Source organism: Pagrus major, chromosome 14, assembly GCF_040436345.1.
Source record: "Pagrus major chromosome 14, Pma_NU_1.0".
Lineage (NCBI taxonomy): Eukaryota > Metazoa > Chordata > Actinopteri > Spariformes > Sparidae > Pagrus > Pagrus major.
The window spans coordinates 7,915,135-7,942,177 of record NC_133228.1 but is presented as its reverse complement, the minus strand read 5'-3'; the positions used below and the strand labels follow the sequence as shown (position 1 = coordinate 7,942,177).

Genomic DNA, 27,043 nt, shown 5'->3' with positions numbered 1-27,043 from the left:
TTTTAACTGTGTTTATTGTGATTTTTTTTTTTACTTTTCTGTGCGCTTTCCTGACCCCGAGTCTCCACAGGGTGTTTGATTCAGAAAATTGCCAGGATCCAATTTGCTGTTCCGCTGTCTGACTTCCTGTCTGGCCCAATCTGCTCGGTGCAGCTTGACGTGACTGTGGTCAGCTTCCCTCAAAAATAAACTTGGTGAGTAACTTGGAGAGTCACTTCTGGGGCGCTGTTGAAATGAAGCGTGGCACAGCCGGTGGAAACGCGAATATCATCTAGAAAGGCGCAATCAGCTCCGACTATATTGCCATATTGTCCATCTGTGCCATAAAGTGGCACAGATGGACCATTAAATCAAGGCCTTCAACTGTACGCATTTGAAAACAGTGCAGACCAGAAAGGGACATTTCAGAACCAACCATCTACAGATAGAGTACATGTTTTAGGAAAATACTTCTGTATTTGTGTCTTTTAGCAAAAGAAAGGAGTGTAGTGAAGGACAGCTTTATGTTATGGTACTTTCGGGCTCCATTTTCCCAACGCTATTTTAAAAGAGTCAGCCTTTCCCCCAGGGGAAGCAAAGTACAACATACTGAATTCCTTTCAAGGCAAGAGCTGGAGACAATCTATCTCATTGTTATTCTAGAGAACATCTTATGGCAGAAGAATGCATCCTCCCGAACCACTGAATGTAAAGAAGAGATAAGAGATTAAGATTTATAGGCAGAGATTAGCATTATGTGGAGCTATGGCCGTGGACAGAGCAGTCTTCCAGCCAGCATTAGGTCAATTAGTGCATTAAGGACATTTAGATAGACATCAGACAGTCAAACTAAAGTCAAACCATAGGGGGAAGACACATGGTTCAACATAAAGTCAGTCAACAAGATCAAGATGGAAGATTCTGTGCCAAACATATAACAAGAAGAGGTTATTAAGCCATGACATGTTGATGAGCCACTACATGCATGGACTGCAGGGAAACTAGTAACAAACACAACATGCATGAATCTGTTTCCACGGTTGGTGACAGCTTGCCCTTTTTACTGCATGATCAACATTAAGAAAAGCCATGAAGAGATGCAACCCTTAATCAAGTCCAGGTCATCGAGGTCTAAAGTACAACTGACCCCAACAAAGTAAGAGTCTGGTAACACGAAAGAAGGACACCAACAATCCATCTGAGCTGGTTTATATCTGTTTTTGTCAGTCTACTTCAAAAGCAAACTCCTGTTGCAACAGTTAGGAAACTCACCCATACAACCCTTTGCAAAGTTACAATTCTAAAACAATTGGTTGCCCTATGTAACAAAGTAGTTTGCCTTGTTTCACATCTTCCATTTTGATGTGTTTTTTAAAGCATTTAAACATTTTCAAGCAGACACCCTAGATAAAAATATGACCCTGAAACGGAGCTTAATATGGAACCTTTAACTAAAGAGAGACTTTGGACCACAGCCAAACATAAAATGGCATAGATGTAGCAAGAAGATAATAGCTGTTGCTTCTCCAAAATTAAGAACAGGTAGGCTGGCCACTGTTTCTCAAGAGTATTTTCATCCTCACTAGCACACTGCCATGCCACACAAGGGTAAATAATGTCATCTTATAGGCAGTTGTGTGCCGACTATTTCTTGGCTGGGAGCAAATGATTTCTGAGGTTTAACTGTCTGACGTCAAAGACTTCAGGAAGACCCTGCTCATAAATGTTTATGTATTAAACAGATGGGAGCTAATTTGTGAATTTGTGAGATTTATGAGCTAATTAGCAGATTTTATAACTCTCAGACGGAGCCAGGCTAGCTATTTCCAGTCATTATGGGAGGCTAAGCTTCATATTTAACGGATAGAAATTAGAGCAGTATCAAACTCAGTCAATCTCATCTAACTCTAAGTGAGAGAGAAAACAAACAAACAAGATATTTCCCGACATGTCGACCTGTTGCTTTAGAGGACAGTCTCAAAGTGATCTGATTTTTGCTCTTTTTGATTTTGTCCTTCAAGTATTTAAAGGTCTAGTGTGTAGGATTTAGTGGCATCTAGTGGTGAGGTAGATTGCAACCAACTAAATCCCCCTAAAACATGAAAACGCAAAAGAACCTCTCTAGAGCCAGTGACTAGTTCATCCATTCAGGATTACTGTAGAAACATGCCAGTCAACATGGCCCGCTCGGTGGAAGAAGACCCACTTTTAAGGTAATGAAAACACAATGATTATCCTTTTCATGTGATAAAACATAACATGCATACATGTGGATATTGTATTAAATTTCTGCCTATCTATCCCACACACTTGACCTTTAATGTGATTTTCTAATGACAAAATGCATTCTGCCTGAATTTTCATTCCTTCCCACTCAATAAAAAACAGCTATTGAACAACATCTATAACCGTCTGAGTCTGGCAATGGCCATCAAAAACTGTAATGGGGCTGTAAATCAATATTTTTCTGCTTTTAAAGTATATATGAATATAAAATGAATGATGGCTGAATTCATTTTTAGCTGCTTTAGCTGTGTCAGGGTCCTGGTATTGTTTATGCTGGCTTACATCTTACCGTGACACTGGAACAAAACAGTATCAGTAACATCAGTGTTTTTCCGGCTATAAAGATAATCCAATACAAGACTTTTCAACGTGCTGGAGCTTGTAAAACGACAATTAAACTTTTAAGAATTTTAAATATTGGAATGCAGAAAACTCCAGTCACGCTGTAAATCATCTTTTACAGTAAACACAGAGCAGCTGAACACGTCAGGTTTAATGTGATGGCTCAGATCAAAGCTTCCAATTGAGACAACTGACATCCGCACACACTCTGTCATGAAAAAATTCCTCTGAAGCCAGAAAAGATGAATTGGCCTGATTGAGCTGTCTCAATAAGTGCTTGACTAGTAGTATAGAAATAGAGAGCGGGATCTGTGTATGTGCGTGCATTGTGTGTGTGTGTGTGTGTGTGTGTGTGTGTGTGTGTGTGTGTGTGTGTGTGTGTGTGTGTGTGTGTGTGTGTGTGTGTGTGTGTTAGCAGGGTCTTATGGTGTCTGAGTCCTTCTCCTTATACAGTCATGAGTGAGGAATGCTGCCTGTGAGAGTCAACTCTTCTCTCCCTCTCTTTTTTTTCTTTGATCTATTCATCTTTCTCTCACTCGCCCGCCAGTAATTTACAGTATTTTGTTGTGGATCAACTTTCGATGTGAACTAAACCGTAAAGCAAGACTTCCTGCGCTGCCACGCTCAATATAACTTCACTTGCCTGAGCAGAATGAAATATTATCATCAGGGAACATTTCTTTCTTTCTCTTTTCCTGTGTGTGTGTGTGGGTGTGTGTGTGTGTGTGTGTGTGTGTGTATTTTCTAGACGCTCCATGTTTGGTTATAATAGTTCAGCTCGGCAGCAACTGGAGCATCTAACTCAATATTCTTTCATAAGACCTCTCAATGAGATTATGGATAGTGTGTGTGTGTGTGTGTGTGTGAGTGTGCGTATGTGTGTGTGTGTGTGTGTGTGTGTGTGTGTGTGTGTGTGTGTGTGTGTGTGTGTGTGTGTGTGTGTGTGTTCCTGAGAGTTCCTTCTGCCAATACAGTGCCTCCTGGGATCCAGGAATACATTTAAAGACAAACAAAGGTCAGACCATTCCCATCCTTTAAACACAGACTAACCCCTGAACACACAACATGGCTGCTGTCAGGTAGCATTTAACAGAGACCGATGACCTAAAACAAGACTGTCTATCTATTCTGCATCTGTCCTTCATACACTCTCTGTTTGTGCTTTCCCACTGTTTTGTTTTTTCCCCTCTCATCTCCGTTCATCTGATCCCCCTTTTTCCCAGAATTGTTAAGAGCACAGAGCGGTGACAACAGGTCTGGCACCCTGCTTACCCTGATCCAAAAACACTGCCATCCCTCTGCACTTTACGACTTCCTCCTGGTTGGATACAGAGAGAGGAACAAGAGGAGGAAGACGCTCAGGTCGTGTTCCAGATTAGTCTTTGACAGATAAATGGTCAGCAACCATGCTGCTCCATCTGTAATTCCACAGCCTCAGCTGGGGAGAAATACAATTAGAAAGTCCCTTAAATTGGACTCCATGGTCAGCGGGTATCAACACAACAACCTTAGTGCTCCACATTTAGACATATCTGGTGCTCGTGTGCAGCCAAACAAAACTCCAGCTGTCTCACAGATGCTCATGTTTTTAAACATGTCAGCTCAATTACAGTGTTTGGGAATGACATGTTTCTGATTTCCCACAGCGAACCATGAAAAGACTCACAGAGTGAGTGTGATACTATTTTCCACTCACTTTTAGCAGCCTAGCTCTAGGGACAGCAACGCTATCACTTTGGTCTCAAGTATCTCAACAACTATTTTGTACAGAGATTCATGGTCAAGCTGAGGAGACTAGAGTCAGACTGATATGTCAATGACTGATATATATATCAGTATCGGTGTATATGTTGTCCAATATGCGCCAATGTGATAACTGTTTTAGACATTATGATACAGAAAAAGATGCTTGGGGTAATTTACTATTTTAATTCCCAGTGAAGTTGTTTAAGAACCCTCATGTTACTTTAGATACTGAAGTTTATTGTTAAACTGTAAAATAAAAGAATGTGTGCCAACCCGGAAATACAAATGAAGCCGTCGGCACGTTGCAAACAAGTAGGTAATATGTTTTAATAATGCACAGCAGCAGGAAGAAACTGACACATTGCAGCCCGAGGATTTCCCCAGTGTTGCGAGTGCTGACAACTTCATTAGCTAAACCGTAAAATAAACTGCCTCCAATACATATCTCTGTCACAAGTGTTTTATTGCTACATTTGAGGGATCATTGCATCAAAATGTGTGAATATTGGCCATTATATATCGATATTGGAAGTTTTTGTACTTCTAGTTATAACATGGTCTAGGTTAATACTTCATTCTGATTGGCTGCAGGGTGTCAATTAACTCTTGATATACACTTAATCACTTTAATGTTGTGTTAACAACACCAGTCACTTCTGGGTAAAAATCTGGCAGCAGATAAGTGTTGAGGAGATATGTGAAATCTGCAGACTTGTTTATTTGTGTTGTCATTTTCAGCCGGAACTGTAACATTTAAAGTTACAGTACACAGGCCTAGTTAAACATGTTGGTCTGACCTTCATGATGTTTCTACTGTGCTAATTTCAAGCTAGCCTTTTTATTAAACATAATATCAAATTATATGTACTGGTCTTCCACCCGACGCAATGATAACTGCGTTAAGTTTTTGACTTTGAATCTTGCTCGCATAACATTAGCTTTCTGGCTAATAGCTGAGCCAAAGGGCTCTATGAGCTGAGCAGACTAGTTTATCCCAAGGTGCTAAGTCATACCTGTTTACTGGGGTTGTGAACAATGTTTCCGTTGAATAAGAACCTTATGGGATTGTAATGATTGTTCCAGATATTAGTCAAACTCTCGGATATTGCCAGGGAAATGGAGTTATTTCTTTTTTTTTAAATCACTTAAAAAGTTATATTTTGATTGCAAAAAGCATGCAATCAAAAAATATAACGGTCAATGCCTAACCTCTTAGTGATAACATGTAACTTCCCATCAGCTGAGGGAATAAGCTCCTTCTCAACATGAAGCAGGTCGGAGTCTATAAGTCCAGCTACTTTTCAAAGTGTTGTTCAGGAAGAGACAATTCTTTGCAACATATAAAGCGTACTAATCACATGAGTTTGTGGTTAATTTGTCCTATCTCTTGTTTTTACTATCGTAAATGTATCTGCTCATGTCGTGCATATGCTCTTTGTTTGCTGTAAATCACTGCTTTCTGGGTAAATATAATTTGATTTACAACTTATTGACGTCAGTACTTGTCAGAAGAAAAGATACAAGTGTATCCCTGTAGGGAGTCCTCCTACCACTTCACATGGAAGTCTGAGGTTGGCCCAAAGACGGACGGGGCTCTTCGGGATTCAATATTCTTTCAATAGTAAGTCAGTAGGGGCTTGGGCCCAAATTTACTTGAAAGAGAAACGTTTTATGAGAATACGTTTCTTTGTATTTTACATATTACATAAAAAAGTTAATTAAAATCATCACAATTCTGTTGTGTGTGAGAAATCCTGATTAATACCATGTATGACTAGTGTGAGAACATTACAGTAATAAAAGCGCAGTCTTTTTTCTTTCAGTCATGTATGTAACAGATACTTTGAACAGCGGGACGACTTCCGAAGTAATTTCTGTCACTAAGGCCTCACTCAGACCAAATCTGATGTTGCTCCCATGCTGGGAGATGGAAACCTTGTGCGATTCAGGCAGAGTTCATTGGCGAAGCAATGGTGTTCTCCCTGTTATGTAATACCACATCACTGTGCAATTCTGCCATAATCGCCACAGCCACCCAAAAACAGGCAAGTCATAGTCCTACTATCTGCCTGCTGGTTTGTTGAATGCAATGAGTAAAGTTGCTTTATGAAGCAAATTGCAGTGCTTTTTGAAATCAAGCTCAAAATTTCCATGAACACTGTTGTTTCCTTGCCTGCTCACTATACACCCACCATTTAAAAAGTTTGCTTGTAAAAGCAAGAGGAAGATAACAGCAGGTAACAGAGCAGGTGTTGCACATTTTCATATTTACAGAATAAAAGTATCTCTTTTACTTAAAAACACGATTATGATTGTTAATCAAAAAATTGAAAATGTTTGTCAGGTCCAAAATGATGGTTTTGTTTGTCTCTGTGTAAGAATTCTGATGGCTGGTTCCAGCTTCTAACAAGGTTTGTGAGCCAATAGTATAACACCGTTGGTATCACGTGGTATCTGTGTTTCGTTAATATCAAGAGTCTTGTTAGTTGCCAATTTGTGGAAATTTGTTTTTAAAAATGGCTGATTTCTACAATATGCACACAGTTACTGTCCTGTCCTAATGTTTGCTAGCTAGATTTAGCGACATTAACCTTAGTTAGCATTAGTGACATTAGCTTTAGCAAGGTAAGGCTTTAGCTAGCATTAGCAAGATTAGTGATGTAAGCTAGCATTAGCAACTTTAGCTACAACAATCTGGCAACCACTTGAGAAGGCACATGATTCGAACAACAGCAGTGTTGTTACGTGAATAAAAGGGGTGAGATGGAATGCAGCATTTAGCAGCTGAATGTTATCAATAACACCTTTCATTAGTTTCAATCTGCAGCCTCACAGCAAGATGCCACTAAATCCTACACACTGAACCTTAAGCATACTTTCAATCAATTTCTATCCAATCAGGTGGCTTGCACTGCAAAACGCGGCTAAAGGATGCAAGTTATCTGAGTGAGGGTCTTATCTATTGGTAGTTAAATTAATTGTAATGTGTTAAATATCAATGATATCAGTTCCCTCTTCTGCCATTGCTGTTATTTGATTACTGATGTACTTCAAACTTAAATTTGACCATCATTCACATAACGTTTACAGAACCGGCATCAGCAATATTTTCATTTGAATCCTTTGGTTGCTATGTCTGTTTGCTATTAAAGTGAAACTCTCGCCAAAATGCAACCTAGGCTTTTTTGTGAAGGAACCCGAGTCAAAACTTTGTGTAAAAGCCACTTTTAAGATTTACCGTATTTTCGTTTTTGGGTCAAAATCATTTTCAATGGCGTGCTAGGGGCAACATTACGGTAGCATCAAAATCGCTATTTTTAAAACAATAAGAAGACTCGACACAACATGAAACTTTGCTCGTAGTATCACCAGGGTCTCTCCACATGAACACGAGCATTGAGGCGATCGACGCTTATCGACTGGCAGGACAGTGGCGAGCGGAGCAAGCTACTGCTAGCGTGAGTTGTTCAACAACCTTCTTTTTAGTTAACTCTGTGTACACAAACAATGTTCTCAATGCACGTGTTCATGTGTAGAAACCCTGGTGATACTACGAGCAAAGTTTCGTAATTATGCTCTTACATGAAGGTTTGACTCGGGTTCCTTCACAAAAAAAGCCTAGGTTGCATTTTGGCAAGAGTTTCACTTTAAGTACTGCAGCATCCCAATATTTCAAAAGAACTTCCATTTCAGGCTGATATAACTTAAGTGTAAAACTAGTTTACGCCGTACTAATGAGGCCTAATCTAATTCTTCTCTGGAAATCTCTGAAAACAAAGTTTTCCGGAAGCTTTTTTCAATTTTAGCCACCATCTAGACTTCCTAGTTTAACCCACATTTTTATTTGGCACTCATTTAGCACTGGGAATACAGTAGAGAAAACATGACTGCAGAGATGTACAGTGATGCTCTGCCCACTGATGCAGAAACTGTCCTCACATTGCTGTTTTTAAATGTAATTAATGATTTAATACCTCAGTGGTTGGCCTCTATCACACCATCCATTTATTTATCCATCCATCTGACTACACTGCCTCTCCTTTCCTCTGTCTCATTTCTACATTGTTCCATGTTTCCTTATCCCCAGCTTAATCTAATCTTTTGTTCAGTTATATTATCTTTCATCTCTCTGTTTCCTGTTTGACATCATCTGTCCATTTATCCATTCTTGACCTCTTTTTCTCCCTCCTGCATATATTCATTCATACAACCGGAGTCCGCAAATTAACTGGGTCAAAAAGGAAGAAGGAAAAAGAAAGACATGGACTGTCTGGAGCATGCTTTGAATGACATACAGATTTAAATCATTTGCCTTGAGCCCGGCGGCAGTGCCCACAACATAAGTGGCTAACACACTGCTCAGATACAGTCTAGACATACACTATAGAGCTCCACACACTGAGGATTCACACACCCTTCTTGGAACATCTTCCAGTCTTCATGGCGGACAGCATCTTGTCGTGTTTGCAACATGACGTACCATACCACGTTGGCACAAAGACTGTATTCTGGCAGTGTCATTCTTTGCTGTCTTATGTAACAGCAGGTTGGCCTCTGTGGGCGCAGGCCCATGACCTTTTCTACAGCGCTTTATATTGATATTATGAAAGAGATGCTCGCCACTGGCATGCGTGAAAATGCATAGAAGTTAGTGCACAATAGTGCACTGTCTTTTGGGGCTAATAACATGGAGCTTCACTGTGTCAGGACTCAAAAAGACTGATTAATGTTTGCCTGAAGGATTGTGTCCACGTCTCCAACCAAAAACTGTTTCTTTGTCCCTTGCTGTGTAATTCTCACATTCACTGGACCTTCATAATGGTTGTGGCTAAGAAAAGTTTAGATTGTATCATCTGGTAGTCGCAGCGGGGAGACTCAGACCCAGACTTATGCAATTCATTCAGTATATGCTGAATATGCTTTAATTTTGGGTACAGGTTTAAAAGTACATACTACAAAGTGCAAATACTTCTTTATTTATCACCCATATACTGTACACACAAACTAGCCAAACAACTTTGCCTGAAATAGTGTAATTACGTTCAACCAAACTAAATGTTTGTCCACTATTCTGCATTTTCTTTATATTCTCGCAATTTAACATCACCCATACAATGCATCAGTCCTACTTTGTATACTAGTAACTTAATATAAAACACCATATATTGCTTTATGCAGACGACATATTGTTATATTTATCAAATGCTGATATCTCAATTACAACTACACTCAGATTAATTGAGAATTTTGCGTACAAAGCCAGCTACGCCTTTATTTCTAAGATCCTGGATCTGCACCAAAAGTGGGATCTATTCTGGGCCGTCCTCCATCCAAGTTTCGTGGAAATCCATTCAGTAGTTTTTGTTTGATCCTGCTGACAAACCCACCAACCAGCCAACAAATGGACAAAGGCAAAAACATAACCTCCTTGATGGTGGTAATAAAGGTTTGAAAGGAACGAGAAAATTGGAGGTGGACATGAGCTCCATGAGCCACAGATGAAACAGAGACATCCTTCTCTAAAATTAAACAAACACTAGCCTCAATATGTATCGATGTTTGATTTACTTAGACAAAATCCAATTAGACAAAACTCAGTTCCCGTGATGCAGAAATAGACAAATTAAGTAATGACAAATTTGTTTGTGTGTGTATGTGTAACATCTGTAACTTTTAAATGTTTACATGCGTGTTGTGTGTGCGTGTTTTTACCGGCAGACGGTGATGTCACCAAGCTCAGAGTTCTGCGGTGCTGTGCCAGGTTTAAAATTAGAAACGTTGAAGTAGGAGAGCGTGTGGTCGATGAAGCCGTGCATGGTGCCAGTCTGGCTGAACATGTACTGGTAGACGAGCCGAGGGATGAAGTCTGACGTGAAGGAGATCACAAAGGCCTCCGGAGTGGAAAAGATAGACAGACAGAGTGAGACAGTGAAGCAATCCTTTGTCATGAGCACTGACAACAAAAAAGATACACCATCAGACAAGAAAATTACTGCGTGTTTAGAGATATTTGAGTAATGCAATGACATGTATTGTTTTAGAAACAGTAAGTAAAGTGTATAGCATTTAAAGATGCATGATACATGCACAAAAAGGGCAATTCTGCTCCCAGTATGCCGTTGCCTTGAAGCTCCCGGGAAGCTTAAATGTGAGTGTGTCCAATGCTCCATAGCTCTAGAATAAATAAAAACTCCTGCTGGTTGTTTTTTTGAATCCTCCACAAATCTGTTTAGTATTAAAAGTAAACGGAATAGGATTTGGTTGGATGGCCAAGGACAAATCCCAGGCAGAACTTTCCTGATTCCACAAGTACACACACACCTTGACCTTTACAGATTGCCATGTTAAGGTGTTTCAGACATGATTCGGGGATCTCACAAAGTCACGACAGACAACCTCTCAGATCAAATGGAGAGGTTGAATCTTTATTCAATATTAACTGTTATCACTGTCAGCACTTGATGAATTAAGGTATTAGCAGTGAACACACACTCACAACAGAGCCGCTGAAAGGTGGATTAGGTGTGGAAATGTTCCAGCAGAGGAGTTCAAAGTCAGAGGCAATAATATCACTATGTTAATCTTTGTTAATCTCTGATATCTTTTACTGTCCGTGTTGTCTTTGAGGTTAATGAACTGACCTTGTTTTCATTAAAACTCAGTCCCTCCAGGAAGTCCCAATCACAACAATTAATGCAAATTCAACCAATCCTGGTGAATGCAATTTTGCAATTTTGTCCAATCATCTCTGATCACCAATCATCACAGCTTCCTGAGAGTATTACCAATAAAGGATTTTGCACAGTGTACAGTGTTGTGGAGGAACAAAAACCAAAAGCCATAAACACCTGAAACGCGTGAACAACAGACAAGACAAACCATCATAACAGACGTTGTTGCATTGCAAGTGCTGAAAGAATCAAGTTGTAACATTACTCTGCTATAAATCACAAAACGACATGCTTGCCTGTCTGCATGACAAACCCTGTGTGTCTTTGTGTGTATTTGTCTGACTTAGGCCGTTTTTGGGGACACACACCAGACTTGAGACCAGTAAACTGGGGACGACTAGTATAACTGGGGACAAAGACCGTATCCCCAATTTGGAAAACATTGATAAGGGTTAGGGTAAGGCTCCAGGAAGAGCATGTAAGTCTATGTAAGAAGTCTATTGCAAAAACAAAACAAAAACTACAACATCAAAATAAACGCCTTAAAACATTTCAACTGGCACACAATTTTCTTTTCGTGAAACTGCTGTGAAATAAGACATTTTAGGCTGCAACCATCCTCCCAAAAAGCCTGCCAAATCCTGGAAGGACGGAAAACTGAAGTTTTTGACCTCAGCATGATGTAATAAGTGAGAGGCAGCTCAAAGCCTTTTTACAGTAGTCATTTATATTATTCCTCTGGGACATTTAAATAAGTCAGTTGATAACATTGCTAACAATGTAATAACTCACAATAATAGGAGGAACGTACCTACGTACAGTACAACAAAAAAATACTGTTTGGCATCATCAGACTGGATGAATAAAGTGAACTTCCTGTGAAAAATGTGTTGAATGTTCCATACATCAATGTCTGTTTTGTGCTGTAAATAATCCATCTGATTTCCCTACAAATCCATCCTATTTTTTACACTCATTCAACTAATGTCTTACAATTAAATCAGTGCTGAGGTGTTATGTGTATTGTGTGGGACCTTAAAACAGCCACATTATTCAGAGGACCTCCTGTAGAATACTTCTATGCCTTTATGGTGCGCATATGTACCTTCATCACTAATTCAATGCAGATAGTAAGAAGCAGGACATTGCATTAATACTTACATTTATAATGACTGAGAATTTCCCCATTCCGCTCAGAATGTTGTACCATATACCTGTAGAGAGAGGAGCAGGGGAGAGAGACAAGGAGAGAGAAGTGATGAGGTTTAGGAGAAGGGAACAGATGGACAATGGGAACTCTGTATTAACACAATGAAAAAATGTGTTCTGACAGCTACTCACTACCAACTTACTCAGAAAAGTTTTAAAGAGATGGTCAGAATTTTTTTTAAACCAAAATGTAACATATTGTCTTTGAAATGACTCACAGTTCAACCTTTGGGCCAAGTAAAGCTCTTTAAAAGTAAAAAATCCATAGAGGTTAAAATAAAGTCTGATTTTCTGCTAAAGAAATATGAGCTTTCTGCAGACAGCAACAACATGTCCATCCTGAGCTGCTGATGGGTGTCAGTTTGTAAACTCAGCTGTGAAATCTACCTCACTGCCTGCAGGCACTGCTTACCCTGAAAGAATTTAATCAGTGTGGTTTCAGTGGAGAGTTTTGGTGTCCCTTGGTATTTGAAATGATGCCCTGACAAGTGTTTCCACTCTGACATGAAGTAAATAATGGAGAATATATTCAATACTTATTAGTTTTATGATTTTCTTTTTTTTTTTTTTTTTTTTTTTGGGGGGGGGCGGCATATAATTGATGGTTTATACATGTATTACATCATATATTGACTATTAGCAGCTCCTATCCAATCCTTAGCTGTATTAACTGTTAAACTGTTGGTATCTATATATTATGTAAGAATCCTGGTTATATGGGAAGATGATGAGTAACTCATGCTTAATTTTGTTTTTACGTGTGCAGCATCACAACATCATTGGACAGCTTACCAATGTCTTTAGCTCGTACGGCGACTGGCCTGCGCAGCTCTGTCACAAACTTCTTGGCGTCCAGTCTGATCTCGATGACGTTGTTGAGCAGAGCAAAGAGAGGAGCGAGCGGGAATGAAGCCACGAACAGGGAGACGAATCCAAACTGGATGACTGGGAAAAAAAAGAGATAAACAATCATGAAACATGCTACAGTAAGTGTTGTGTTATTAACATTAACACTGTTACCATTGTGGGGCCGCATTAGCCATAATCCTGATTGCTCCATGACCCCCATACACACTTATATTTGCACAAGAATATGCAGTAAAACAGCAACATATGCGCAGATATGAAATCATAAACCTGTTCTTACAACCTGGAAACTTATATGAAATTATCACATCTATCCCAGTCTAGCCCAAACTAAATTCAAAGCTGTTGTTGAACCATTTGGAGTACAGGCATGGGTTTAGACTCCTTTGAAAGGTTATAAGCTAAATTGTTTCCCCAAGCTGTCAGAAGTTCTATAAATGCTTCTGTAATTATTTATTTATTTATTTATTTATTTATTTTCCTTGCCTACATTGTTTAATGCAAAAACAAGCCTGAAGATGGCCTGTAACCTTCCATATTTGCTGCGAAAACACAATGGGTCCACATCATATAGTCTTATATGGTCCAAGTTCAAATTTGATAACAATATCACTGAAATGGACGCTTAAGTGTTACATGGGCAAAAACTCATTATAGCTCTTTATTTACTTATTTACACTAACTTTGGGCATATAAAATAGTTAAAAACAAAGTCAAAACAGCATATTCAAAGAGCAAAATGCAGCAAGGAGAGGGCAGAAAGAGTTTGCCACTTGTGTACACAATCACTCATTGGTTGCATTAGCCTCTAGGGCGGGCTTAGAAACTATCTGCTCAAATGAGCTGTCCATCAAACGGCTGAATTCTCAGGATCTCTGGTGTAGAGGGGTAATGGTGTCTGCTGTGAAACGAGAGGAGTTATTTTGACAGATAAAGCATGACGAAGCATACATGATCACGTTTTTTTTATTATTTTTTTTGTCACCATTTAATCATGGAATACTTTGTTTTGGACTAAATATGTGAATGATATTATAATAGTGGACTTTTGGGAATGAGAGAAGACAGCTTTTGGAATTTGATGCACTGCTGAAACACCCAGACACTTTTTTGATGAGTTGGCAAAACTACATGCTAGTTTGTTAGCTTGGTTGTTGCCAAGCCATATTTGTTTGTTTGTTTGTTGATTGTATTTTGCTGATGTGGCCTTATCTTGAAATGGTTTGCATGAATAGTATCTAAGCTTTCTAATGATGTATGGCATGACTTTACACTTAAACTGAGCCGTTTGCCTGTTTGCTTAGACGTGTTTGTAAAGTTAATCGAGCCAATTGGATGGCCCGTGGGCAGGCCGCTAAATGTTGAGGCATTTTCAAATAAGAATCCTGAACACTTTTTCTTATCATAACTATGCTGATAACATTATACACATTTCCGTAGCAACAGTTAGTATGGTCACATGGCCTCCAGCTATGACTGGACTCCTAAAGACTGGGAAAGGTTAGCACATCACTCATTGAATTATTTTCAAGGCTTTGTTTGACAGGACAGGTGAGGAGTGACAGGAAATGGGATGAGAGAGAAGGGGATGACACGCACCAAAGGGCCACAGGTCAGATTCTAACATTGGGCCACTGCAGCGAGGACACAGCCTCTGCATGTGGGGCGCATGCTCGAGCAACTGAGCAACCAGGGCGCCCCGATAATTCAATGCTTTAAGGACATGAACCCGAGTCACACTTTTCTATCACAGGGCAATTTTTAAACAAAGAGGTCCTTAAAGAACCTACTGCATTTTGATGAAAACAAAATCATATGCTTGTGATGCTCATGTTTTCTTCACATTAATATCATGGTTGTCAAAGTGTTTTACACGCTACTGTCCTGCTGCAAATATTACAATATATTTTTAATTACTGCCTTGCAGCAGAGTTCAAAGACAGTGGCAGTGGTTTGTTATGACTTTCTTATTTGTCCTACTTTCCCTCGAAGCATGGGTATTTTCAATTTAGGCCAACTGAAAAGGATGTTTAGTATTCAGTCCTGTACTTATGTTAAAGAGAAAGCCTCAACACGGAACACAAAAGCACCTTGGAACGACCTCAAATTGGTTTTCTGAAATTGGTTTTAAGCTAACTTCAGTGGGGTGAACGCTAGATATGAGGGTCATATACTGGAAGCTGGATAATGTTGTCACATTTATGTTATGTAGTTCTCTTTGGTCTGTTCTGATAATTGCATAATAATGAGAGAATTGTACTATATTTTCCAAATTCACAAAATTATAGAAAGAAAAGAGATCAATGGATGATCTCTAAATCTTGTTTACTGCTTTCGGTGTATTTCCTTAGCTTGCTGCAGGTGCTAGCTTGCATAATCGCATGTAGAAATGGAAAAGGTTCGAGTTAATGACTGATCGTGTAAGTAGAAAAAATTCTGTGTGATAGACTGCAATGCATGGTGCTATACTCCGGGAAGTCAGAATTACCACAGTGAGAAAAGTTTTTTTTTCAGCCTTTTCTGCTATTTGAAAATACATGAGAGGTTAACATGTGAGAAAGGACTCAAACCTTCATCATGGGAAGCATACATTTGCAACGGCCTCTAAGACGCTGTCTGATTGACACTCGTGAATGGCCATTTGTCTGATCCGGAGTCACACTGTCTGTCCATGCTCGCCCACTGGTTCAGATGATGCCTTTTAAGGTTAAACACTCCACTGCACCAGCTAAACTGGGACTTTTTATGATTAAGCGGAGTGTGGAACTGTGTGTGCGTATCTATGCTGTATGTTTGTCTGTGTGAGTGTGTTATCCAAGTCAGTCTGATAAGAAAGACACACATCCACGGCGAATAATTTAAACTGAGGTTTATGAGAATGTATTGTGCAGCACATCTCCTTCACACACATACACACAAGACTGGACAGGGTTGTTGGCAGCAACTCGAGATGGCGTATTTAAATTGCTGATGATTATACGCCATTGTGCCAACATTTTGCGTGTCATGTCATGCATTTGGTACATTTCCCGTGCCATTTCTAAGTTCTAAGTTAGATGACATTCAGTGTTCGTCATCATAGTCAGGTAACCTTTGTTGCCATGGTAACAATAAACACATAGTTAACATTGTGAAGGCACCAAATCTACTTGGCTGGGTTTAGGGAAAAGATCATGATTCTGGTTAAAATAAGTTTTTTTAAATACCACACGTGACATAACTTATGTGAATGTACATGATGTAAGTTAGTAAGTTAAATACAGTATGATTAAGACACGTTAAGGCGATCTTATGTAACTTTTTTACTTTAAAGTAACAGCCCCAAAATCATGTCGATGGTTCAGTGTCATGTAACAGGGTGAATGGTGTCTCTGTCTCAGCCACTCCGCCCCCCATCACTTGTATCTGCACTATGTAACTTCAGTGAGAGGGTAGGATCACAGTGTTACATCCTTGTTTACCTTTACTATACTTACACTAGATACAAGTTTTCAATGTTTTATGACGTAATGACGGGGGATTTGTGTTTACAACAGTGGCGTTGCACGCAGAAACTCTGGAGGGCACCAAATCGCACAAAATGCCAATTTCTACACAATGTTCATAATGTCTTTAAAATGAGTCAATGCTGCCTTTTGGTTTCACACAGGACATAAACACAATTTTCCTGGGTGAAAGTCCTGTGTTTCTTTGACCCATCCATCCAACCCAACCACCTCCATATGTCGACTTCCTCACTCTTTATACTTCGTCACCTGACATTCCTACCCATATGATGCTTGATCAAGACGTTGTTAAATAACAGCAAAAAGCAAAAAAAGTGTTGTAACAACACGCAAATTAAAATTAAACATTGGTGTGTTATTCATACACCATTTGTTGAGACCAAGCTGGTCAACCCATATAGTAGTTCATGAACCAGAGCACCATGTGCCTTAAAAGACTTCTCCAGGCTTGGACAGGTCAAGTGTTAGCCTTCATTAACAGGAAGGTCAGAGGTTGGCTGCAGTAAGACGGCTCTGACACAGGTGGGTAATCAGGGTATTTGTCTGAGGACGATCCAGACAGGTCAATATATTCGAATTAACAACAAGTTTGGTTAAGTTTGGTCTCTTGAACTTTTAGGCTGGTGTTGTTTTCTTGTTCTTTGAATGAAAATGGTTGGCTTACAGAGCAAGGCTCGAGGTTTGCGTCAACCTTCCAATTACAAACTAATGTCAAGATTCAATATCAGGATGACTTTTTTCTCTTTTCTGATTGGTTCAATAGGTCGGGCAAGTGAGTCTAACTGATGCATGGCTATAAATAACCCCAGACTAGATGGCATCAACTCTGTTGGACAAAGTAGAAACAGGGCTGATCCCAGGTCAATGTGAAGACGTACGCTTTATTACATTATTGCTGCTGCAAACGTTTCTCTTAGGCTGTTCACTAAATGATCAAAACAACTTTCAACTGCTTCCTACGAACGTGGAAAGGAAGCATTAGAAAGACAGTGGTTTCCATGACTTTGGCTGATGTATGGCTCTGATCAGAGCACTGGAACTTTAGCAGTGTGGGAATGGGGATTTCCAGCGAGCCGGAGACTGACGGCTTCACCTCGGGACGCCACGCCGAGACAAAGAGTGGGGAGGAAGAAAATACGACAGCGGAGCAGCGAGCGCTAGAGGGCAAGCTTAGAATAACCTCGCCATCTACCTGAGCCGAGGTTGACGGGTTCGAGCCTGGCCCAGCCACACACACACAAACACATACAAAAAAGACACCTTAACACGAGCACTGGGTCTCACGAACCTAACACACAGAAATATCTAATGAATGGGTAAACACAAGCCCAGAATGACCCATTCCCACTTTAACAGCTATGTGTGACTGGGTATTTGCATTTAGAGCTCAGACATTTCTGACATTCCTCCTGTGCCCTGCAGCGACATCAGCTCAGCCTTCGGTCTGTTTTTCTCTCCCTCCTCTCTCCTCCCTCTGTCCTTACGCTGTATCACACGAAATCTCCACATTATCACATTACAGCACAAGTAAAAGTCTTCTGTAAACGACATTTAATTATTTCTACACATAAAATATCCAAGAATCCGCTTTCCAGTTGGGAAGAGTTGTAGTTCTTGTACCCGTCCCTATAGTACGGTCCAGAGGTTTCTAAGTTTATTTTGGACTCCGCATTTACGAGAACATTTCCCACACAGAACACATCACATTTTGCCAAAATATTTTACGTGCTATTTCCAGTTAGTTTTTAATTATATGTCTGTGGACAGATTTCGTCAACAACAAGTGTCACAACCGTCTAGTCAAATGTATCATCACGAAACTTTTACAGACGTGAGTTCAAAGTGGTTGTGGTCCCACCCATGAGTACTGATGTAATAATGTAGTGATGTCTGCTGGGTACTCATGGGTTGGAACATGAACATGTCGACACGTGACGTGGCTAGTGTGACCCAATCCTAAAATGATATCTTGTTTTGTGAAAAACCAATTCAGACACAAATTATTAGTCTGAGCATATGTGACCTGCTTGTGGCTCAGATCTGGCAAACAGGAGTAGCTGGCTCAAGTGGCATCAATCCACGTAAATCTACGGCCCGGATGAACATGTCTGTTGTGGGCCAGATTTTGTTATCTGGGCCTTCAGACATATAGAAATACATTCCTGGGATAATAATTTGTGTCTGATATAGTTCTTATACAAATCAAGAGACCACCTTGCAACCGGATCACACCAGCCATGTTGCTCATCAACATGCTCACGTTCCATTCCGTGAGTTCCCAGTGGTCATTTCAGTATGTGGGCCGGATAAATGTGTCTGGTACAATTTTGCTATCTGGGAGGCATCCTTAACAACTTTCATTAACTGATATTTATGTGACAAATATATTGGTACTACTTTAATCATAACACTTACATGTTTCCAGTGTTGATTCCTTCAAATAAATGTTCAGTGTTTGAGTCTATTACCTATCTATCGAACCTCAAGGCTTTATTTTCTGACTGAGCAAGTGTTAGTTTGTTATGACTGCAGTGTGTTGTAATAGTGCAGCTGTGTGTGTGTGTTTGTGTGTGTGTGTGTGTGTCCCCAGGCAACCCAACACCTGTAGCTCTTTAAAACCTCCATATAGTAATAATCCCCTCACGGGCAGTGAATCAGTCAACTTTTACTGGCACATAACTGTCCCTCCTTTCAACTATTTAACCTGTCAATGACCTTAATGATTATATGTTGCACACCGAAAATAATATGAAAACATAAGAATGCTCTTTATTTTTATTTTGCTTTAACTTTCCCATCTTGAATCCTCCCTCACATCTCATGTTACCTCTATTTTTTTCCTGCCAGACAATCGCTGTCAGGAAGAAACTTAACAAGCATCTGGGTAATATTAGATTTAAGTTTTTTTCCCCAACATGTTTTATTTGTGCCAACAGTAACCACAGATTGGTAGTTCCAAGCCGTGACACTGCCAGCTTTCCACAGAGGAGCTTAATCGACAAATGTGTGAAAACAAGTTGGACCCTGTCTAACACTTTTGTTAAATATGTAGTTATGTAATAAAACCTTAAACGATTGGAACCCTGCATTTATTGCACAACATTACATTAAATTCAGTGGTGGAAGAAGTACCTTTAGAAAAAGTAATAACACCACACTGTAGATATACTCATACAAGTAGAGGTTTCACGTTCAAAGTCAAGTAAAAGTATTCAACATTCAGAATAGCCTATTTCAGAATAATGTATGTTGTATGTATGTAGAGGCCACACTGCTGTGGGACTACCTCTCTCCTTACTCCCGAAGGCTAAATCTACAGAAGCCTGTCTGACAGGCTCTGGAAAGACGCGGGCCATGGCCAAACAATATGTCACCTACTAATTACTAGCTGTCCTTTTAAGATTCAATATCAAACTAAACAGCTGAGACTGGTTATGCATGAGGGAGGAGAAACCTTTAATCTGTGATGGCGTCTCCACTGTTTATGTGCTTTGCTCTGTGATGGACATGAATGTAAATGTGTACAGGATGAATGCGACCAAAAAAAGTTGTTTGTCAGTTCTTCACAAACGACCATTTCAAAAATGATTTTTATGACCCTCTGCTGATTGGCCACTTCTATGATTAAGGTTTGATTCGATTTAGGCCCAAGGACTGCATATTTAGGGTTGGGGAAAGGTTAGCTAGGGTAGAAAAATGGTCAGGAAACGATTGCAGTCTAGGCTGAAAGAAAACAGCTATGAGTGTCAGAGGAAGGTGGGAAATAATCTCCAGTGTAAAGTCAAGGGTTATTTATAAATTACCTCTCTGGTCATGTCAGCTCAGAGCAAGCCATGGTCTTTTAAGGTATTTTAGTGATTGACAAATGCTGTTCATAAGGGACAGTCTTGGTGAACAAGCAAACACAGATACATCCTACATCAGCACATGCTCTTTGGTCCACATGTTTACTTTTACCTGAGAAAGTCATGTTGGGCCATGCAGATGCACATTACATAACACCTTTCAGTGACACACAAGGGTACTCATTTTAAATGTATGTTGGTGCCTAAATGGCCTGGGGCTATTTTTCTGTGTGTGTGTGTGTTTGTATATGCTCCAAAGTGAGGACCAAGGTATTTTACCACAGAGTGAGGACATTTTTGGGAAGTGAGATAATTTTTGGGAAGTAAGGACATGTTGTCTGGTCCTCAATTTTATAAATGGCTGATGGGGGTTAAGACTTTGTTTTAATATGATACGGTTTAGGCACTTGGTTGTGATAGTTGAGGTCAGGCCAAGAGGCTTGGGAATGCATTATGTCGATGAGTGTCCTTACAAAGATAGGAGCACAAGAGTATGTGTGTGTGTGTGCAGACTCACTCATCTCCATGTATTCAGGCGTGAGGCCTTCAAAGGGAGCCAGGGCGTAGTCCAGGTTCCACTGCTGTGGAGGTCTCTCCTCCTCCCTCTCCTCCTCAGCTGATCCTTTATCCTTTATCGCACGTACCAACTTCTTTAACTTCCTGTCAGGATGGAGGGAAAGGTGGAGGAGAAGAGCAGGAGAGGGGGTAAAAACTATTCAGAATAAAAGTTGATAATTTTGTGCAAATGCTTAGTTTGAAATAAAAAATGCAGTAAAAAAGTAATGTAGCTGTGATGAAAAAGGAATCCTACTAATTGAATATAGTATATAGTCATCTAATCACAGACAGGGATTGAAATCAACTTTGGATCGCCTACCACCGTGGCTGATTTTAAATGGCCACTTTGAATTCCTGCTGCCACTTGCTTCCTGTCCTTTTTGACATTTTTCCAGGAGGAGTCGAAGTTGGAAAATATTCCTATTCAAGTGGCTTTAAAAGAATAAATTGTTACTTCATATCCAACAAGGTGGTACAGAGATAGTCTTATTTGTTCAAGGCAGGTTAAATTGTGTTTAATAATAAAATTGGTCATTATTTATCAGTCAAAATGCTGCACATGACATCTTTACTGCAGCTGGAAGAATACATTTCACATCCTGATTTCAATGAAAAAGAAATGTGTCTCCTGAACAAGTAAACTATTTACTTTACAAGGCAGGGTGGTGCTGGCTTACGGGATGTATACTCAGTTAACCTTCCCTGGAACAATAAAGGAACACGGCTGCTGCTTGTTAAACATAATACACAAGAGCGTATGTATTTACACAGGTAAAGCACTGCATTCATTGCATTTCAAACCCACTGGCCGAACAGCCAGAAGCTGTTGGTGGATTGTTTTCAAAGAAAAACCTACGCTCTTGAAGAAAGTAACCAGCAGATTGGCATTCATGTGAAAAGTGAAGCTGTGTGATGCCAACAAACTGCTGCTGGGCATAAAAGAGTTTATGTGTGTGTTTCTGTAAGTACAGGCCTGTAAATAATGTTGTTGCATGTACAGTATACTTCATGCAAAATGATGCATGCATGGCTGTGTGAACGCACAAAACATCAGCATTGGTATGAAACAATGCATGCACTGTGTGTATAAGTATTGTTGTGTATGCATGTTACTGCTTGTAAAGAACTCTAATAAAAGCCGCTTAATGCTTGACTGCATTATTTATGTGGTTATCACACACACACAGGGGAGTTACAGATGGTGCGGCGCATTCACGGAGGCAGTGAGCACATAAATGTTTACTGTCCTTTAAACACACATATGCATACAGTAGATGCAGACACACATGTTCACACTCGTACACAAACGCTTTTACAGCCTACTTGAGTTCGTACACACACTCTCTCCACACACACACACTTTCAGACACACTGATGTGGTCTGAAAGGTGATTAGAGGTTTCTGTTGTAGGCCAAGACTCTCTTAGTCTCTTTGTGAACGTTTAATGGATGTTTCTACCTCCTTTGCCCCATGGCGTTGGTTTACTGCCTGGTGATAACAAAACTGGTCATATATCTTGTAAAAATGGAGGGCATCCCTTAAGAAATGTAAACAGACTTTTAATCGGACAATGTGTCAGTTATTATAATTCAACCTACGTTTAGCATATGTTTGATATTATGATATGAATGTGACAAGCTAGACCTATGGCTTTATTAGGAGTTGGTGTTATTAAAAGACGTGGCCACAATCATGACTCCAAATGGGATGACTAATGTTGCAGCAGGTGTCAGGTTGATCTCTAATAAGTCTTTTTTTACAAGTACACCAAGAACAACTATAATACCTACTATTTACACACAATTTTGAGGATGTGTTTAAGTGAATCTGTTTGAGTACTGTCCTGCCCCCTAGTGGTCAAAATCACTTAATATATAATATTAATCCTAAAAAATAATGTTTCAGGACAATTTTAGCTTTGATAAATTCAATCCAATGAGATAAATTGTGTGTGGGTTTGAAGTCCCACACAAAAAGAAACACCCTGCAAGTTTTGAAACTGCATTATGTTGAGGGTAACAACTACAGTCCTGTTATTTTAGTCTTTATTTTGGTAAAATGGCACCATTAAAGTATGCTGAATTAGCTATTAGCAGTTCCTGTTTGCAGCGTATCTATAGTTGTAGAGACAACTATAACTATATCACTTTGATACTGAAGGAAACTTAAAAACATGACATGGGGCCCCTAAGTGGATTTATCGACATTAATTTGCAATGGACATCAGAAATAATCTCAGAAAGTGTAAACCAGACTGAATCTTAAAATATGAATAACACCTTTTAACGCAAATTGCAACAATTGTGCACTATGGGTTTGAAATTGTGTAAGATTTAGTGTCATCTAGAGGTCAGGTTGCAGACTGCAGCCACCTGAACATGCCTCATCTCACCCTCCTCTATGGTGGCCGCTAAAAATGCAAAAAATGTTAAGGGCCCTCTCTGGAGCCAGTGTCCATTCTGGGCTACTGTAGAAGCCGCTCCCTCTGTAGATAAAAGGCTCATTCTAAGGTAACAAAAACACAATTATATTTATGTTTTAATTTTAGACACTGGACCTTAAATTTAGTTAAAATGCCCCCATGAGCTGCGTGCCACAGCCACTGCTGCTGTAACTGCCGATCCTGTTGATGCCTGGGCCAAATCACAACTAACGTCTCATTGCTTTTTGAAACATGCACCTGTCCTTTTCATCTCATGCAGTATCTTTGCTTCATGTCTCTCCCCCCTTTCCTTGCAGTTTGCAAACCTGTGTCATATATAATTCCTTGTATACACACCAACTGCATCCCAATTCAGTCCTGTCCTGAAGCACCTCAAATGTAGCAAATACACACCCTTGATTTATAATTCAACAGGCCATGACTGTTGAGCGCCAGTCACTTTTGTGTCGTCTGGGAGCTCAGAATGACGCTGCTGTGAAGTCTCCACAGACTTGAATGCTCCTTGGGAGGATGTACGAGACCTCAATTGCTTGCTTGATTTGAAGGATACAGCCCCTGAAAAACTTGCTGTGGTGTGTTTTTAGGAGTTAGCCAGCCCCAGTGAAGTTCATAAGATGTGAAAATCTCTGCAGGCTCTTTCTTATGCAACAGATCTCATTCATCTTTAGACAGGAGCTTTAAAGGTCAGGCACAGTTTTTGAAACGTGTGAAAACCTCTAATGTACAGCCTTCACTCAGCAGCTCCAGAGATTCCCCCAGTAAAAGACTGTGGTTTTACTGGTCGGCTCCCAGGTGTTAAAGCTTTTAAGTGGACGACTGTGAAGCGGAGGAGTAGATGGTATGTACAATGGTATGGTGGTATGTGCTGCAGCTCGCTGATCCCTCAGGACGTCCTGGAGAAACCGCAGCGTTTGATGAGACTCACCCACCGGGTCAGGAGGTCAAACTGCGCTTACAGCGACAGTAACAGTGCAGCCTGGAGGCAATAGGCACCTCTGTTGTATGACAGTTGTTATAAACAGAGCTGACCTCTGACCTTTGGGCTTTGCATGTAAAAGCTGAGCCAATAGATGAAGAAGATGGAGTACCACAGTACAGATATGGGAGGAATGTTATTAGACAAGACGGGAGAGGGATGCTTGTGTGTATGTAGGTATGTGTGTTTTTTGTCACCGGCTCTGACATGTGACAAAATATCCAACCTCTGATTTTATCGCTTGACTAAGTGAGCACATACAGAAAAAAAAAAAAATATAAATATATATATATATATATATATATATGTATATATGTATATATATGTTCTACTTACGGGATCCCGATCTCAAAGATGTTGTTCTGGATCAGCTGCTTCCCCAGCATGATGATGCTGAGCTGAATGCACAGCTCAATGAGGCAGCCTCCCGGTGCACACTGAGGGAGACACGCACTTCATTTACACACTTTGTCATCACTTTATGTTTTACTTATTCATTTATCTTATAAGAAACACTGATGCACAGTCGAATGACGAACCTCTTCCATCCGAAAATCATTAAAGACGTACACGTAGTTTCCAGGTCGACCAGCAAACCTGCGGGAAAAAACACAAAAACACACAATAAGGACTGAAAGGTTTCCCTTGTAGCTACAGGTTTTTTTCTGGACGTAATCCATTGACTGTATATTAGGATGGAAGATGCGTCTCCGCTTCCTCCAACTGTACAACAGCAAAGCTAAAATATCTCAGATACAATTTTCACATAAAAAGACAAATAAAATCTACCCAATGGTTTAGCAGTTTTACAGAACAGTGACACTCAAACACACTCTCTCAGATGTGAGCGCAGGACTTACCGTCCCTTGAAGAAAGCCACATAAAAGATGGGTGCGTATGCGTTCATAAACTTGAGCAGGAAGGCTTTCAGGATGAGACGCTCCTCAAAGTTGGTTTCTGTTTTAGGAATCTCTGAAAAACAGGTGAAGCGAAACTGTAAGACTCTGTTTCACATTGTTTCTTGAGGTCAGAGGACGGCAAGAGAAAACAGGAAAAGGAGCATGTTAAACGACACATAAAGTGGGACATGTGTACAGTATACCAGGTTTGGCTAGCATTGTATTTTATACATTTTCTCCACACTGGTTTATGTGAGAAGTCTGTTCTGAGAAAGGAGGAGATTCTGTCAGTCTGACTCTTGAATTGGACTGATAACGTAATCACTGTGGTGGAAGTAGGTTAAAATACTGGCACGTCTTACATGGAATACCCTCTCTCTCTCTCACACACACACACACACACACACACACACACACACACACACACACACTTTCCCTCTTTCTCACACGTCTTCCTCCAATTCTTTTTTAGAGGTTTTGAATATGAATGTGAATGTGGTGGAAACCTCCCGGGATGACTGATGGGACGACTGGAGCGTGAAAACATCAAAGTTTCATCAAATGGTCCACCAAGAGGCAGAGAGGCTCTTCCTGTCTCTCACACTCACAGATGCAGAGTGATTACATGTAAAAATGTTGATTTTTTTATTTGAGTTGGTGAGGCAGTTTTTTTTATATAGGCCATCATGGATATTGACTGAGTTAACCTGTGACTCCCATTAATAATGAGTACAGTGCTATCAACATCAGATATACGTTGGGTAAATTTGATTTCTAAAATTATTTTTTGATAGATGACGCATTCCCAAACTGATACTTATTTTAAGGAGGTGAAATAAAAGTGAAGTTAAATGCACACAAACATTGCCAAAGAAAAAAAATAGTTAAAGTCAGAATATCTGTTTATTTAGAAAAGATTATTAATAAAGAAAAGATTGAATAAGTACAACTGACCTAAAAGTAAGAGATCATTCTTTCCACAGAGAGGTTGTGCTACTACATAGGCCTATTGAAACCGAGGATCTGTAAATATTGTGAACTGAATGAGGTGAAAAACCAATTACATGTATGCTCTACTGTCCTTTTTATCATGATTTGCACCAAATATTGTTTTAAAAGTTCTTATCCCAGATTTATCTCGGATGGAGCTCTAATTGAGCACTTTCTTAAAATATACACACATATATATATATTGCATTTTCTGAATATATTTGTAAAGCATGGAATAGTATGAGAAAAAATATGATAGACAAAATCCCTCTACTTTACTGTATGGATTACAGACCATTTATGTATGCCCTGAGTCAGATATACAATACTTTAGATGACATAAACAGATGTATACATGCAGATTTTGTTTTCTCTGGGTTATATTTGTTCATACTTGTTTATTATGTTTATAATTGATTGGCTGTGTACATATATGTATTTAATTTTCATTATGGATGTATGCAGGCACGTTATATGTCGGCCATTCACATTTATATAGGGTCAATATATTTAAATGCTGGTGAGTATAAATGTCTGGATGTTTGTTTCGTTGTTGATTCATGTGTCTGAATAATTCCACAATAATTCATCCATTAATCATTTATAAGTGATGCAACCTTTTTGCTGTATCTAGAAAGCTTAGCTTTAGCTTCATCTGGACAAGCCTCAAAAACTGATTCATAGCATTTTTGTGCTAATTTTGTTTCATGTGTAAATTTAGTTTG

At 39.7% G+C, this 27,043-nt stretch overlaps 1 protein-coding gene across 1 annotated transcript in view; it reads right to left on the bottom strand.

The window, feature by feature from the left end:
- ano2b (anoctamin 2b) overlaps positions 1-27,043 on the bottom strand; it is an 82,120-nt gene that overhangs the window by 5,133 nt on the left and 49,944 nt on the right. The window contains exons 18-24 of the mRNA XM_073480668.1: positions 25,290-25,401; positions 24,969-25,026; positions 24,766-24,866; positions 20,969-21,111; positions 13,026-13,178; positions 12,186-12,238; positions 10,066-10,244 (exon numbers count right to left, since the gene is read on the bottom strand). Coding sequence (XP_073336769.1) covers positions 10,066-10,244; positions 12,186-12,238; positions 13,026-13,178; positions 20,969-21,111; positions 24,766-24,866; positions 24,969-25,026; positions 25,290-25,401 — 799 coding nt within the window. The remainder of the gene's footprint in view (positions 1-10,065; positions 10,245-12,185; positions 12,239-13,025; positions 13,179-20,968; positions 21,112-24,765; positions 24,867-24,968; positions 25,027-25,289; positions 25,402-27,043) is intronic.